The 17,763-nt window shown below is 46.8% G+C and overlaps 1 protein-coding gene across 1 annotated transcript in view; it reads left to right on the top strand.

The window, feature by feature from the left end:
• TTC6 (tetratricopeptide repeat domain 6) overlaps positions 1-17,763 on the top strand; it is a 196,944-nt gene that overhangs the window by 59,314 nt on the left and 119,867 nt on the right. The window contains exon 11 of the mRNA XM_053269433.1: positions 7,666-7,770. Within this exon, the coding sequence (XP_053125408.1) occupies positions 7,666-7,770 (105 nt within the window). The remainder of the gene's footprint in view (positions 1-7,665; positions 7,771-17,763) is intronic.

Raw genomic sequence — 17,763 nt, 5'->3', positions numbered from 1 at the left:
AGCATGGCCTTGCTTCGGAACATATGCCTTCACCTACGGGCCTGCAGGGCTATGTGATTCCTCGACGTCGAGCAGTGTCGTTGTCACCGGCTCCGACGCCCTACCAATCTCCTTTGACTCCTGGGCACCAATCACGAAGCGCTCGTCAACATGAACGGTCGATGTTGACTGAACCCAGGTTAGGGTCTAGAGCGCAGGCTTCGAGCCCGGAGACCCGACACCGGCTCGACACCACACGCGTCGCACGCTCCTCAACGTTAACGTCGATGTTGAACATAGCTCCGGAATCTACAGTTGCTATGATCGAGGACACAGAACTCGACGCCGAACCCGATGTTGAACACATCAACATTGAGGAAGCACACGTTGACATCAAAGAAGACCACTTTGACGCTGGACACATTGGCATCGAGGGAGCACACGTTGACATAGAAGAAGACCACTTAGACATCGAAGAGGAGGACCATGTCGACGTCGACGTCAAGGATACATCGGCGCCAAAGATTCGCGCTCTGCCGGGTACATCCCCGGCCACACCACGGGCAAGCGAACAGGAGGCTAGACTGGTCCGCATGCTGAACTCAGAGGAGACTACTCCCTCGACGGGCACCTTTACGGGGTTTCACGTGGGGGATTCTCTCTCTGGATACATACCAAAGACTCCTTCATTGTCGATGAGGGGCACACCAACTGCGGGACCTTTGCTAGGTGGCGGTTTGGGTGACATAGTGGAGGTTCCGAGCACAGACTATGCCTTGTTTAGGGAATGGCTGAGTGTTAGGGATCAGGCCCCCAGGGTTAATAAGGAGACAGCAGTGCTGGCTGCTCTGACAATGGTGCGGCGCATGGAACTGGCTGTTCAAGCTATGGCGCCTGTACCGCGTCAGCGCTCGGTTTCTCTTCAAGTAAGTGTAGCATGCATTCCGTCTACTGCCCTGCATCAGGCAGTGACTCAAACGGCATACGTGCCTGTTCACGTCACCTCGACTGCTGTAGGAAATTCTCCAGTCCCATCTGATGATGGTGAAGACGATGACGCGGAGGATGATTACGCCTCAGATTCTACGCTGGATCCGGATGACCCTGATGTCGATGTGTTCAACGAGCCCTTCCAGACCCCAATTCCAATGTGGCAGTTCCATCGGTTTCGCCCAATGAGGAAATGAAGGGCTATCACCAACAGGTGGCGGAGATGGCTCAAGGTTTTGGGCCTCTCCCTTAAAGAAAAGACAAGTGATCTGGATGACACTGTTTTCAACATGATGAAGTCAGCCTCTGGTCTGAAACCAGTATATTTGCCTGTGCTTCCTCACATCACCAGAGCAGCGAAGTCGGCTTGGGAGGTCCTCCAGACGTCAGCGACAACCTCAAAGCGGTTGGAGGCTCTATATTGCGTCCAAGAGGAAGAGAATGGATATCTTGTGCATCACCCTGCACCTAACTCATTGGTTGTCGATTGCACTACCACTTCAAAGGGCGGCAAGCGCCACACCACTCCTGCAGACAAGGAGGGCCGCAAACTGGATGTTTTGGGAAGGCGCACCTACTCCACGGCTTGCTTGTCCATTAAAATTGCCAATTTTGTGGCTTGTCAGGCACGTTATACGCATTCCCTGTGGGAATCCCTGTACGGTCAGCGTTCAAAACTGGACCCTAGTGAGTTTTTGAAGAGATTTGAGGCTGTGTTCGCAAAATCTACTGCGGCCACTCAACAGCAACTGGCTTATGCTAAGCACTTGGCCGAGTCAGAATCCCGGACATTGACCTCGTCTGTCACTTTACTATGGCACGCCTGGTTGCGGGCGACAGGCTTGCAACAGGATATGAAGGATAGGATTGAGAATCTTCCATTTGATGGTGCGGGCCTGTTTTCAGACAAGACCGATGAGAGCATAGAGCAGTGGAAGAAATCACAGAGCACCGCGCAATCTTTTACCAACCAAAGATTTGCAAACAGATACTGTCCGTATGGCCAGTTCAATCCGTACCAGCGATGGCAGGGCAGTTACCGGCAATCCAAAAAGAGGGACTTTAGACGACCTTTCCAGCAGTTTGGGAATAGTTCCAAGAGCCCTTATTATCCCAAGAATAGAGCTAACCAGTCTGGCCAGACTAAGAGAGCGCCACAATCCAAGCAGCAGCTTTGATCTGGAGGCAAGCCCACTACCATCTTGCGACCTGCCCCTACGAAACAACCGAAACACCTTCGAAACAAGGAACACCATCTCCTCGAACTTTGCCAGAGTTGCCATCAAACTGGCAAGCCATGCTCAAGCGTGGCACCACATAACATCAGACCAGTGGGTCTTACGCATAGTGATGATGGGCTATGCGCTAGAGTTTGAGGAGTACCCTCCATTTCTGGGCATAAGATACACTCCAGAAACCCCTGTTTTGAGGGAGGAGGTGGAGAAACTTTTGAAGAAAGGGGCAATATCGCTGGTCCAGTGGGCTCTCAGCCAGTCAGGCTTTTATTCCCGCTATTTCCAAGTCCCCAAACGCGACGGGGGCATAAGACCTATTATGGATCTCCGGGGCATAATCAATACATCGAAGTAAGGAAATTCAGGATGACAACGTTGCAAGCCGTCCTTCCACTCCTTCATGGGGAGAATTGGATTGCAACACTCAATTTAAAAGATGCTTACTTCCATATAGGCATTCAGGAGAACCACCACAAGTTCCTCCACATCACTATGGGAAGCGAAGTCTATCAGTACAACGTCCTACCCTTCGGCCTGGTCACAGCTCCACGCGTGTTCACAAAGTGTGCCGCAGTGATAATAGCTCATCTTTGAACAAAGGGGCTGTCCAATTATCCGTACTTGGACGACTGGCTGCTGACAGCCAGTACGCGCGAACAGCTACAGGAGCATGTCCACACAGTAACCTCCCTGTTGAGAGAACTGGGCGTGAACGTCAATTGGGAGAAGTCCTTTCTGCAACCTGCAAAACGCCTTCAATATATCTGGGCAGTGTTGGACATGACGGCCCAGAGGGCATTTCTGCCAAAAGATCGGTTTGCCCGCCTGAAGACACTCATCCACATGTGTCAGAACCATCCAGTGCAGAGAGTGAGAACGGTACAGGTTATCCTCGGTCTGATGGCCTCCTGTACAACCACGGTTTTGTATGCGAGGCTTTGCATGCGCAAGCTGCAACTTTGGTTTTTGAAAGCTTACCGGCCATTGCTGGACCCGCAGTCCAAGCGATTAACGCTGCCGGCCGCAGTACTTGCCTCTCTGACATGGTGGACGAAAGAGTTGAACATGCTCAACAGCGTGCGGTTTGAGACGCCAAACCCGACCGCGACGGTGACCTCGGATGCTTCGATGCAAGGCTGGGGTGCACATCTGTTGCAACACAGGGTGCAAGGTCAATGGACGCCAAAGGAGAGGCTTCTACATATAAATTTTCTAGAGCTGCTGGCTGCGTACAAGGCCTTGGTGTTCTTCCAAGAGAGACTCATGGGGCAGACCGTCCAGCTCCAAATGGAAAATACAACAGCCATTGTGTATGTCAACAAGCAAGGCGGGATGGTCTCCAAGTCATTGTGCAGTCTCAGTCTACAGTTGTGGAATTGGTGCATTCCACACAAGATCTATCCCATTGCCATTCATATCAAGGGAACCTTGAACGTTTTAGCGGACTCCTTGAGCCGGGAACTAGTGCTGGACCAACACGAATGGGAACTCAACCCAGTGATCATAAGGCAGTTATTTCTGTCTTGGGGCAAACCAAAGGTGGATCTCTTCGCAACATACAGGAACAGCAAGTGCGACCACTACTGTTCCAGGATGGGCGTTGGCCCGGATTCGAAGGGGGATGCGTTTCAGTATCAGTGGAGCCATTAGTTGCTTTACGCCTATCCTCCGACTCCAGTGCTGCCCAGGGTAGTGGCCAAACTTATACAAGACAAGTCACAAGCTATAGATGTTGCCCCTTGGTGGCCAAGGCAACCATGGTTCACGCTGCTACTCAGACTGTCTCAGGGCAGGTACAGGAGGTTGCCACTATGGGTAGATCTGGTAACACAGGGCCAAGGGGAGGTGTTGCACCCCAATCTGTCCGTGCTGAATCTTATGGCTTGGAGGATCGGCTCCTAAAGAAAATTCTCCTTAACACTCGAAAACTGTCAACGAGGTGGAGCTATCGGGCTAAATGGTGCAGGTTTGCGACACATGCTGCCTCCAGAGGTTATAACCCCAAGGAGGCAAGCCTGAAGGCTGTCCTTCTGTACTTAACTACTCTGAAACAGAGCAGACTAGCAAATGTCTCTATTAAGGTGCATATGGTGGCTATATCGGTACAGCATGCTGGGTGGGATGGAAAGACGGTCTTCACCCATCCGCGATGTAAAGACTTCATGAGAGGCATCAATAATCTGTATCCTCCAATTTGCCCACCAGCGGAGCAGTGGAGTCTTTCCTTGGTACTTTCGTCACTGACGGAGCCGCCGTTTGAGCCTTTGGCGTCAGCATTGTTAAAACTCTTAACCTTAAAGATGCTTTTCTTGGTGGCCATCACTACGGCCAGACGAGTGAGTGAACTGCGGGCTCTCCGTATCGATGAGCCTTATACAAGAATATATCCAGAATGCGTTGGATCCCGATTTCCGACCGAAAATTGTGACTGATTTTCACATCAATACTGAAATTGTGCTACCTACCTTTTTCAGAGATCCTACGTCCACACTTTAGCGGGCAATGCATTCTTTGGATGTTCGTCGAGCCCTTCTTTTCTATTTGAGGGCTACTAAGGACATTTGGAAGACGCCCCAGCTGTTTGTAGGCATGCGGGGCAAGTGTAAGGGACACTCACCTACTCGACAAAAATTGTCCTTCTGGTTGGTCGAATTAATCAAATTAGCATATGACCAGCAGGGTGTCGTCCCACCATCGATGATTAGGGCACATTCCACTAGGGCTTACGCCACTTCTGCAGCTCATTTGTCTGGCATTTGCTTCTCGGATATCTGCACTGCTGCGACCTGGTCGTCACATCAGACGTTCGTGAAGCACTACGCCATAGATCTGCGTACGGCCAGGGCTGCTGAATTCGGATGGGCGGTCCTCAAAAGGGTGTTACAGTAACTTGCAATGCTTACCCGCCTCCATCTGGGTAGCTTGTGATTCACCCATTTGTTATGAATGTTGGAACCACTATCCAGATAAACAGGTTGCTTACCTGTAACAGATGATCTGGTAGTGGTTCCATACATTCATAAATCCCGCCCGTCCATCCCCGCTAAGACTGTTGCAAGCTACTGCCTTTTAAATGACTTTATGGCACTTACCATCTTGTCCTCAAGCCTGGGCTGCTATGTCGGCCTTCAAGAAACTGAAAATGGAGACGCCTAACCGCCACTAGAGGGTACTGCAGTCACGTGCAGTGGGCGGTTGGCGTCGCAAGGAGTTAACGAATTCTTCCCGAAGGTGATCTGCGCAGGCGCAGAACCCACTTGTTATGAATGTATGGAACCACTACCAGATCATCTGTTACAGGTAAGCAACCTATTTTTGTAGCTTTATGATACAATCCTGAACATAACACTCTGCTCTTAAACATATTAGAACATAGGAAACTGCCTTATAGCGAGTCAGACACAAACTGGCAGTGGGTTCTCCATGGTTGCAGGCAGGAGTCTCTCTCAGCCCTATCTTGAAGATGCCAAGGAGGGAAACTTATTTATTTATTTATTTAGCATTTTATATCCTGCTCTTCCTCCAAGGAGCCCATTTATTTATTTATTTAACATTCTGTTCTTCCTCCAAGGAGCCCAGAGCAGTGTACTACATACTTAAGTTTCTCCTCACAACAACCCTGTGAAGTAGGGTAGGCTGAGAGAGAAGTGACTGGCCCAGAGTCACCCAGCAAGTATCATGGCTGAATGGGGATTTGAACTTGAGTCTCCCTGGTTGTAGTCCAGCACTCTTACCACTACACCACGCTGGCTCTTGGAACCTTTTGCATGCAAGCATGCAGATGCTCTTCTCATAGTGGCTCCATCCCCTAAGGAAATACATGGACAGTTTTCACAATGGAGGGAAGCAAAAAGTGGGATCCCCCAGGGATCTGTACTGGGACCAGTGCTGTTTAACTTGTTTACAAATGATCTAGAAGTAACTAGCGAAGAGTCCAGATTTGCAAATGGCATCAAACTATTTAGGGTAGTGAAATCCATAACAGATTGTGAGAAGCTCCAAAAGGATCTTTCCAAACTGGGTGAGTGGGCAACAAAATGGCAAATGTGGTTCAGTGTAAGCAAATGCAAAGTGATGCATATTTGGGCAAAACCCCTCAACTTCACATATACGTGGATGGGGTCTGAGCTGTCAGTGACTGATCAGGAGAGAGGTGTTTGGGTCATAAGAATAGCCCTGCTGGATTAGGCCTAAGGCCCAATTAGTCCAGCATCCTGTTTCACACAGTGGTCCACCAGGTGCCTCTGAGAAGCCCACAGGCAAGAGGTGAGGGCATGCCCTCTCCCTTGCTGTTGCTTCCATGCAACTGGTATTTAGAAGCATTTTGCCGTGGTGGACAGCTTATTGAAAGTGTTGTTACAGTTTGTGGCAGCTGTGAAAAAGGCAAATTCCATGCTAGGGATCATTAGGAAGGGGAATGAAAATTTAAAAAAATGCTAATATTATAATGCTTTATACAAATCTATGGTGCAGCCATATTTGGAGTAATGTGTACAGTTTCGGTCACCATATCTTAAGGACCCTATAGAACTGGAAAAGGTACAGAAGATAGCAACCAAGATGATCAGGGGCCTGGAGCACCTTTCTTATGAGGCAAGGCTACAGCATCTGTGGCTTTTTAGTTTGGAAAAGAGTCAACTACAGGGATACATTGTAGAGGTGTATAAAATCATGCATGGAGTAGAGAGAGTGGACATAGAAATTTTTCTCCCTGTCTCATATCACTAGAACCAGGGGTTATCCCATGAAACTGAAGGCCAGGAAATTTAGGACCGACAAAAGGAAGAACTTTTTTTTTACAAAGCACATAATTAATCTATGGAATTCTCTGCCACAGTATGTGGTGATGGCCATTCACTTGGATGGCTTTAAAGGGGACTTAGAGGAATTTAAAAGGGGCTTAGAGAAATCCAGATCTACCAACGGCTACAAGTCTGGTTGCTATAGACTACCTGCAGCCTCAGAGGCAAGATGCCTGTAAATACCAGTTGCAGGGGAGCAACAGCAAGACAGAGGTTATGCGCTCACTTCTTGCTTGTGGTTTTTTCAGAGGCATCTGGTGGGCCATTGTGTGAAACAGGATGCTGGACTGAATGGGCCTTGGGCCTGATCTAGTACTGCAGGCCTGTACTTATGTAAATCAGATCCATGTGGTACAAAAGACACGCAGTGCTCTCACATAGAGGAGTAGCCTTGGTCTCAAGTAGTGATTACCTGTTAGGCAGGAGGTACCAATATTCTGGCTGCCTGCTTCCTCAACAAGTCAGTACTGTAACAGCACTCTAGGCTATTTGAGCGCAGAAGTGTGCATGCAACCTTGAACTGCAGTATCCTGGACTGGGGTGATTGAGTGAAAATATAATAAACTTGTGAGATATATTTTGAAGAAAACGAGTTTAGAACTACAGTTTAGTGACAGGTCATACTGCATAACAATATATTTTTAATTGTTCATTTGAAGGTTAAACTTCATCCAGGATCTCTAAAAATGTTTTGGACACCTGCTCCACAAAAATTCTCTGCTCCTCTCTCTGTTATGAAGAAAACTTTATTTCCAAAGTATGAGGTAATATTTCTTAACATACTTGAAGGCTAACACAACATTTGATTTAGTACCACACTTGTTTTAAAATAAACATACAATTTGTGGATGTAGTTTCTGTAAGAACCCATATTTATGAATGTCATGGTATCACTACCAGATCATCTGTTATAGGTAAGCAACCTGTTTTTGTATACAAAGGTTAGTCATGACTAGAGATGTGCAAAAAACCAGTTCCCCACTTTGGTTCGAGTTCGAACCAGGCTCGTACCAGTCCCCCGGCCCAAGTACCGGTTCAGTTGAACCGACCTGTCGTTCAGTTCGAGCTCGAACCATTCTCGAACTGGTCATAAAAGGTTTGGTCATAGTGATGTGCCTAAATGCACCTTCTTGGGTTCTTGTCAGGGCTCTTTGATGAAGAGTAACCAGACACAAGAGAAACTTTCCCAAGGCTTTAATATTAGCACTGCTGCAGACAGAGCGGTACCAACTAGTTCACACCGTAGTTGGGACCCTGAATAACAATTTCAATATGTTTTTATACCTTTGCTTAGTGCTTACACAGCTCGAATAAACATCTGCCACACAACAATGAGAAAACAGGATATGCCTTATCAGCATGTGCAACAGACTTCTGTTTCCTAACTAAGACATCACTTTATCTTTACAAGGCTCTAAGCTTCCGCTAAAGTAAACACATTAGCTAAGCACGTACACAATTTTTACCTTTTGTAGATTCAAATACATCAATAGTGAACCGGCTTTGTAGGCATGCCACTATTTAAAATACAAACCACAAACTACAGGAAAATCACAAACCTAACCAAGGCTTCAAGAAATCACAATGGAAAACAAACTACAAACCTAGACTCAGCAAGCCACAAACCCAACACACACCACAAATCTAATTACAAACCACAAACCTGACCATCAACAACAAACTACAACAAACTGCAGACTCAGGAACACAAACCAAGACAACTACAAACCACAAACCAAGACTTAAACTAAAAGCACAAACTACAAAAAAGCAAGCATGAAAAGAACACACAGCCAGAGCTTAAAAGTAGTTTAAAATAACATACCTACTGAGAAGTCTTCTTCTCTTTGTGCGTGTTAAAATAAAAATTCCACTTCAAACTGGTAGAGCCATCACAGCTTTGCTGAGAGCCTGCAAGGCTGACAGACACACGGTGGCACCATACCACTGACTCATCGGTGGTGGTGCGTGCAGGTATGAGTTTGTGTGCTGCTAACTAGGAAGAGGCAAGCAAGCAACTATATACAACATTTTTTTAAAAAGCAAAAGTTTATTATAATTTCCCCCTTTAAAATACAATGACAGGTATGTATCATATTTTGGAATAACAATGACACATATTTAGAACATCAGTTCCCCCTGCACCATTCAGTTAAATAGCCAGTTTTGAACATACAGACTAGAGTCAACTGGTTTCTACAAATGAACATTCACTTTCACCAAGTAAACGTAGTTTAGAGCATTATCTCCTAGGGAGCAGGTTTCCTAGTGTGTGTGATCTACCACAGCTCCTGAGTGCTGCTGGGCAGGGGCACCAGTTGGTCAGCATCATGGGCAGTGCCAGTGGGGTGCGTGCATGCATGTCTGTGTGTGTCAACAGCACTAGCGGCAGACTGTAAACTGCTGCTTTGGTCAGGGTGAGGGTGGGGTGAGCTTTGAAGTAGTGTTGCAGGCTGGTGAGGGTGACCATGAGTCATTCACTCACCTTCTGTTTCCAGCTCAGGTTAGTCCAGCAGCAGGAGGTTCACTTTGAGGAACATGAGTTGCTCTACCAAGCAAGAGTCCAGGCATGAGTGATCGGGTATCACCATGTCCCCTGCTATGCCCTCTTGCTCTGGACACTGGTCAGTGGGCACTAGAGGAGGCATCTGGCAACTGCCGCCAAGTCCGGCCATACTTGGCGACGTGCTGCTCAGAACTGGACTTGATCCATCTCTGGATCTTCCTTCACTGGGTCCTGTAGGTACTGCAGAACACCCTGCGCAGCACCATTACAGGGACTCGTCGGCAGAGCCTCCTGCACCCCAGGCAAGGTATCAAGGCACCCCTGTTTGAACCACTGGGCAGAACAAACGGGTGGAACTGCTTGCTGTGTTGGTGCTGCCAGGGATGCCGTGCTGCTGGACTGGGAAGGTGGCAGGAGTGGGGAGGACCTAAGTAAGTAGGACCTAAGCTGGGCATGGAATGCACACTAGAAGTAGGCACGCTAGCACCCTCCTCTTGGTTACCCCCCTCTGCTCTGTCACTCTTAACACGCTCAACCAGGAGGTCCCTTCACTCAGGCAGGTCATCAGTAGTGATGGCATTGCCCTTCATAGTTGGGTCACATAGACAGGCCAAAACATGGTCTTCTAAGTAACCCTACTTCTTGCATAGCCTCTCCATCATTCCAGTCCTCAGCCAACCTGCCAGGGCTTTGCCATCCCTAGTGGTCAAGAAGGTCTGGAGTTAGAAGCACAGTGGGCAAAGCCTGGCTCAGAGGCATTGCCTCAGCACACAAGCTCTTCATAGCAAACAAGAAGGGCTCAAGTAGAGACTAACTCAGACATGAGCTTCCACTCCAAGTTGGAGAGTTCGCACATTTGCAAGCCATGATTCCTCTCCAGGTCATGAATGGCTGCCTCTTGCTCCAGCAAGGGTGGAGTTCCACCAGTTCTTGACATCTCCAGGGATGAGGTGTTGAGAGAGGTCAGGCTCACCCTGCTACTCAGAGCATTCACCTTCCCATCTCACTTTGGTGAAAATAGGCTGCAATCTTGTGGCACTTCTCCATAAGCACAGCTGTGGAAGCAGCAGGACCAGTAGGCGGGCTACCCTTATTCCTGGACACCTTGGCCTCCTTGATGCCAAGGGCATCTGACAGCACTAGGTGGAGAGTGTTGGCCATACAGCATATGGACACACTGTATCTGGCCTACTGCCTCAATCATGTTGGGGCTACTGTCAGTGACAATGAAGCCCTGCCTGAGGTTTGGCTTCCTCGTTATTCATTCCTCAGTGTGGCAGCTGATGATGGCCACCAGCTCATCTGCTGTGTGCGCCATGTCTATTGCCTCCAGGTCAGTATGGTCCACCTGTGCCTGAGGGGCTGGCCACAGCAGCAGCAGATGTCCCCTCTCTCTCCAGTCCCCATCAGTGAGCAGTGAGGGTCAGGAAAGCAGTGTGCATTCTACTGATGCTGGTCCACAGGTCAGCTGTAAAATGCATGCTGATGTCGGGCCCTGCTGCCTCCAGAAGCCCCAATATGAACTCCTTGCAGGCCTGGTACAGGTAAGGGGCCACCCTCCCGACTGAAGGTGGTCCTTGAGGGGATCTGGTAGTTGGGGGCATGCACTCAAAGTAGCTTACGGAAGTTGGCATTCTCGACCATCTGAAATAGCTGGTCATCCAGAGCCATCATCTTACCAGTGGTCCGGGTTATGAGACATGGGTCTGGACAACCAGGACTCTTGCCTGACAACCACTGCTTGACAGGCAGCCTCCCCTGCTTCAGAGATGTGGCCCTTTGCCAGCACGAATCAAAGGCACACAACTAGGTGTGCTAGCGCTGTCAGCAGTAGAAAGGATGCCAGGGTGTCCTGGCAGGATGCCAGGGTGTTCGTGAGATGTGTTGCCACATCAAGGATGTCCCCAGATGCTTGACATCCTTCCCCCTGCTGACTTGTGCCTTGCAGTGGACACAAGAAGCACGTGTGGGGTCACTTTCACAGATCTTGAAGTGCTTCCATACAGTGCTGACAGTGGTCTTGGACTGCTTGGGTAATAGCAGATCTACTGGAGCTGCTGGCTGCCCACCACTGCCACCACTCACTACCCTCTGTTTGGGGATGAGAAGGGCCAGGCCCAGAAAGCTCTCCTCAGACTCGGTCCCAGAGGACCCTGTCCCAGACTAGATGTCGACGTTGGGGGTCTCACTGAGGGGCAAGACCGGGGGTTTCACTAGAGAGAGGGGCCATTGGGCTGAGCTAGCAGCTGTCGAGCCCTCTCCCTCTATCCCTGCCATGGAAACATCAGCTTCCTTGGCACGGGAGCACTCTGCCCCAGCACTGCCAGCAGGTGCCACAGGTGGTGGCACCTGTGGTGTTGCAGGGCCAGCAGGCTCCTTCGGATAGGATCGCCTGCACACAACTTTGCTGAGTTGGAGAAATTGGGGAGTGGTCAGCTGCGGCCACCCTTCCTGAGGTTCCTCATCCCCTACCCCCACTAGCATCAAGTCCACACCTCCCTCTGCCTGCCACTCTGGTCCAAGCCTTGCTCAGGACATTGTGAGTGTCGGCCATCACCCTGAACTTCCCCAGAGCTTTTAATTTTTAAAAAAAACAAAACCTAGCATCTACCCGCTACCCCTAAACTAACCGAGCACACACTTGTTTAAAAAAACATAGAGAAAACAGCAAACCTCCCCTCTAAAAAAGATTTAGACCTATTATTGTACATTGATAGTTCACTACAAATTTTGTAATGTATTGTAATATGTTCTATAAAGATTGAAAGATTATACTAAGATATGATATGATATGATATGATATGATATGATATGATATGATATATTTATTTATTTAATTTTATTTAGCAAATTTATTAACTGCCTGACTTCCTTAGACTTTAGGCGGTTTACATAAATTAAAACAACAATGAAGACAAGAGAAGAAGGGGGGTAGAGGGGAAGAAAGAAAAGAGGGAAAAAGGAAACCCCCCACATTAAAAACTAAAAGCCTGGCAAAATAGATAGGGTTTCAGGAGCTTCTTAAAGGACAGAAGAGCATTATGAATCTCAGGAGGCAGACTGTTCCATATACTGTTTATATCACATTATTTGCATAGCAGTATCTGGTTTTTATCATTTTTGCTCAGATCTCAGATTTATGTCAGTGACCTCTTGGTAACGGTTAGTGATATTGCTGAAGGTTAGAATTCCTTGATTTGGAATATGAATCTTGGTGACTTGGAATGCCTTAGGAGTTATAATGTGAAACTCCTAAATTCTTCTCTTCTGACTCAAATTTTTAATTGAACAGAGAGAATAGCTCCCTCCCATCTGTTTACTTGGCTACTTCTCTGACAGTAAGATGGAGTTTTTTACCCCTCTCTTCCACATCTGCAACATTGCTGAGGCAGTGACCCAAGTGCAATGCTTCAGGTATTAGGAGGGAAGGAGGGAGAGAGGGAGCAAAAGAGCACTCTCTGATTGTTATTAGACTGGCAGGAACTGTGACAGATAAAGGTACTCAAGTAGGAAAGCTTGTGTAAATGACATCTTCTTTGCTCTTCTTTCTGCCTTCAGGAGGGATCCCAACAGGCATAAATTTATATAGTTAATTCCTACGTCATGTTGCTTCCAGCTGATAACATTTGTCATCTAGTTATCCCTAGTAAGAAACAGAGCAAATGAGATAATACCTCACTATTACAATGGTTACCATTAACGTTTAAATCTCCAGAGGAGCATATTGCTCTGTCCATGGTGCCTTTGAAATTAGACAGATCTTATCACATGGTATGTTTTTAACCTAATTACTTTTTCCACCTTAGGACTGAAAAAAAGTTTGCAGTCATGGGGTAAATTACCACTAAACCCTGGCACAGAAACACCTCCATTGCCTTCTTGGATTTCAAGTGTAAGGAACAGATCTGGTTTGTGATCTGTTGCCATTCATAAGCCTTTGCAGGACCTTGTGGGTGGATTCTTTGAGCTCTTCATGGTGCCCGTGCTCGCATCTCTCGCACTCAGCACAGCTGTTTATTTTGGCAGTTTGGGCACCATTCCTTCAGTTCTTTTCCCAACCACCTTAACATTAACCTCGTTTGGTTTCTGTTCCTCAGTTAGGTTCTGTGAGTAAAGAGATTGGACTGTTATTTTCAAGCTTTGTGATTTTGGCCTGTTTTATCGTTGCTCGTTTACTTATCGGACGTCGGCTTTTATCTGATTTGGGCTTATTTGTGGACTTTGCTATTCAAATGGATGCGAAGAAAACCTTCAAAAAATGTGTTGATTGTGGCAACAAGTTACCACCCACTGACCACCACGATAGCTGCCTTTTATGTTTGGGTGAGAAACATTATACTTCACCTTGTAAAATCTGTACTTTGTTCTCTTGCCAAACTCTGAAGAATAGAGCCCTTCGTCTTCGGGCATTGTCGTATGAGCAAGCGCTTAGACCACTGACACCGATGCCTCGATCTCTGTCTCCATTGACATACCGGTAGTTGTTGACATTGAGATCAATACGTTGGGGACTATAGTGGCTACACAGTCTAAACCCTTGACATCAGATGAGGCTTTGACAGGCAGTTTTTAAGCACCCAAAGAGCTCTTCCTATTTTCATCATCACAGGAAACACAAGAAGAAACTCAGGGCATTGGACAAATGCAGACCTTCTCCTTTGCCAAACATACAAACAAAAAACAAAAGGAGAAGAGCACTGCCTCGACATAGAGGTCGGTCAACACACCTTCCCCGACTGCCATTTAGTAATAGATGTTGAGGTCGACAGACACAGGGAGGACCGACTGCAGTGTTCCAATATAAGGTGCTCCCCTTTGGATTACCAACTGCTCCAAGAATGTTTGCAAAATGTATGAGTACCATCACTGCTCATCTGAGAACGAGGGGTAAAGCAATTTTTCTGTACCTCGACAATTGGCTCATTGCAGCTTGAGAGATAGACAAGTTACTTTCTCAAACTTCGTATGTATTGCATCTCTTTCAGAACTTGGGGACTCAGGTGTATTGGGTGAAATTCCACTTGGATTCTGTAAGAAGGATAAATTATATTGGGGCAATTCTAGACACACAAACAAAAAAAGCATACTTACTAGAAGAATGCTGCCATCTTATAAGGGACTTAATTCACAGTTTCTGGACAAAATCAACACAGAGAGCACATCACATCCAAAAGTTACTGGGACTGATGGCCTTTTGCAACTCCACACTTCAACATGCCTGTTTGCAGATACACTCCCTCTAGATTTATTTAAAACAGTGATTCTCAAAGTTGGGTCCCCAGATGTTATTGGACTTCAACTCCCATAATCCCCAACTAAAGGCCACTGAGGCTGGGGATAATGGGAGTTGAAGTCCAATAACACATGAGGACCCAAGATTGAGAATCCCTGATTTAAAATATTTATACTCCACCCTCTAGTATACTCCTGCTAGGGTTAGCTCACAACATTAAGAAAAAGATAAAATGTAAAAATGAGACTAATAAAATTAACCAAATTTTAAGTCAAACAAGTTAAAACCAGGCTAAAACCACATTTAACATTACTTTTTATATTTTTTTAAGCTAAAAACTGAGAACTATATGGTTCTCAAGAACGAGATGTGGTTGGTTCCTTTCGGTGTTCAAACCAAACATAGACAGTCAGCAAAAGAAACTTCAGATTCCGCACTTGTTCCTGAGACCCTAAATTGGTGGACACTAGAAAGGAACCTACGGGAGGGTATGCCATTCCAGACTCTACCTCCAACAATGTAGGTCACCACCGATGCTTCCCTCTCTGGTTGGGGGGCACACTGTGGAAAATACCAGATGCAAGGTCAATGGACAGCACAACAAAGACAAGTGGTGATTCTCTTTATTGAGCAGGGGGAGAGCAACTGGCCCTATCCACCCCCAACCCAGCATCCCTCCAGTGGCTGTTGCTGGTGTCTGTTTTATGGTTTTGTTATTACCGGCCCTATTGACCCCCAGCACAGTACTTCCAGTGACTGTTGCTGGTGTCTGTCTTAAGTTTCTTTTAGATTGTGAGCCCTTTGGAGACAGAGTTCCATCTTATTTTTATTTATTATTTCTCTGTGTAAACCACCCTGAGCCATTTTTGGAAGGGCGGTATAGACATCGAATAACTAACTAATTAACTATTAAGATGGTGAACTCTTTGCGGACAGGGAGCTATTTTATTTATTTATATCTATGTAAACCGCTTTGGGAACTTTTGTTGAAAAACGGTATATAAATATTTGTCGTATTTGCAACTACATATAAACTTCTTAAAGCTCTTGGCTGTACTTCAAGCACTAAAGTCGTTTCTACTACTGCTGCAGGGATGGGTAGTCCAGCTCCCTGGTAATAGCAGAATCTACTGGCACACCATTGGAGATCTACAACCACCTAGTAGGGGAGCTGCAACAGCAGCTAAAAAGGAAAAGCAGTGCAACCCTGTTGCAGCAACATTGCCACTCCAAACCATGGTTTGATAAAGACTGTGTTAACGCTAAGAAAGCTCTCACTACCTTCTATCTCACTACCTCTACAAAGCCAACAGTGGACCAATGGCAGCGAAGGACCTACTCCAACAGAAGAGGAGATGCAAACAACTGGTGGCATGTAAGAAAAAAGAAGCCATGAAAGACAACTGGTCGCGGCTCACTAAGGCAGTCTGATCTTATGACTCAATTGCGTTCTGGCGCATCACCACATGCAACCACACCAATAGCATGACCCAACTAGATTTCCATATTCCCTCAGGGATTTGGGGGAAACCCTTCTATGAACTATGTGAGGATCCCTTTGCGGTAGGCGGGCACCCTGGGCAAGCTATAGAGGACACGACTGTGTGGGCACCAGTGACAGCATCTGAGATTAAGAGCCTGGTCACCCAACTGAGAACCGGGAAGGCCCCCAGGGGAGGACCTGATTCCACCTGAAGCCATTAAAAACAATCTGGAATGGTGGGCCCCCACTCTGGCCTCATTATTTACTTTCATTGATACACATGGCCATATCCCCAAGGAATGGGGGACAGCAATTATTGTCCCCATCTTTAAAAAGGGCAGCAAGAATGACCTGGCCAATTACAGGCCCATTAGCCTACTCAACATGATTAGCAAGCTCTATGCAAGACATACACAATGGAAATTATGGGACTGGCTGGAGCAAGAAAATCTGGCGGAGGAACAAGCTGGCTTCAGAGAGGGCCATTCTACAATCAACTGATGCCTAGTACTGCAACACCTAATTGAAAAGTACTCTTCCTGCAACACAACCTCCCTCTATGTAGCCTTCATTGATTTTAAAGTGGCTTTTGACTCTATCTCAAGAGTTAAATTATGGGAGAAGAGGCCTCCTCGACTGACCAGCTACTGCTAAACTTAATACGTATGCTTCACACCGACACATCACTCAAGGTAAGGTGTAACCCTCAGGGACCTCTCACAAATGTTATTGATACACAAAAGGGTGTAAAACAAGGCTTCATACTGGCTCCACTATTATTCAACTTTTATAATAATACCATGGTGGGACAACTTAACAATGTAGATTTCCATCCCCCTAAATTTGCAGGAGCCCACATTTCCAGCCTATTATATGCAGATGGTGCAGCAATACTCTCAAGGACCCCAGTTGGCCTTCAACATGCACTGAAGGCTTTAGCCCAATATTGTAAAGAATATCTGCTGGAACTTAACTATCATAAAACCAAAATTATGGCTTTTGCTAAAAGGCCTCAAATTCGTTCCTGGTTTATAGAAGGGCACAAGATTGAACAGGTCCCTTGTTTTAAATATCTGGGGATAGTCTTGCACTCCACAGGTTCTAGGAAGACACAGGAACCATGCAGCATTAAATGCACAGAGGAGTACCACTGCTATCCTTAAGTTTCTCCGAACAAGAGGTGGTCATTATTTACCCACAGCGCTTAAACTGTATGAAGCCAAGCCGCTAGCATAGCTACTTTACGGTGCCCAGCTGGGCCCCTTCCCCAACTTTGCCATGCTGGAACGTGTGCAATCACAGTTCTTAAGAGCAGCCCTTCAAATCCCAAGATGTGTCTCTAATACCACCCTGCAACTGGAGACAGGCTTGATGAAAGTGGAGGCAAGGGTTTGGATGACCATACTTAACTACTGGCTGAGGCTTTCTCTCTTCCCCTTAGGCCTTGCCCCCTTAACCCTGTGTGATGACTTTCAATCTAATTGGAAACAGTCAACTATGAATAAAATATTGTCCCTGGGCCTATCACCACCTCA

This window comes from Hemicordylus capensis, chromosome 1, assembly GCF_027244095.1.
Source record: "Hemicordylus capensis ecotype Gifberg chromosome 1, rHemCap1.1.pri, whole genome shotgun sequence".
Lineage (NCBI taxonomy): Eukaryota > Metazoa > Chordata > Lepidosauria > Squamata > Cordylidae > Hemicordylus > Hemicordylus capensis.
The sequence above is the reverse complement of the archived record's forward strand: the minus strand, read 5'-3'. Positions and strand labels throughout refer to the sequence as shown.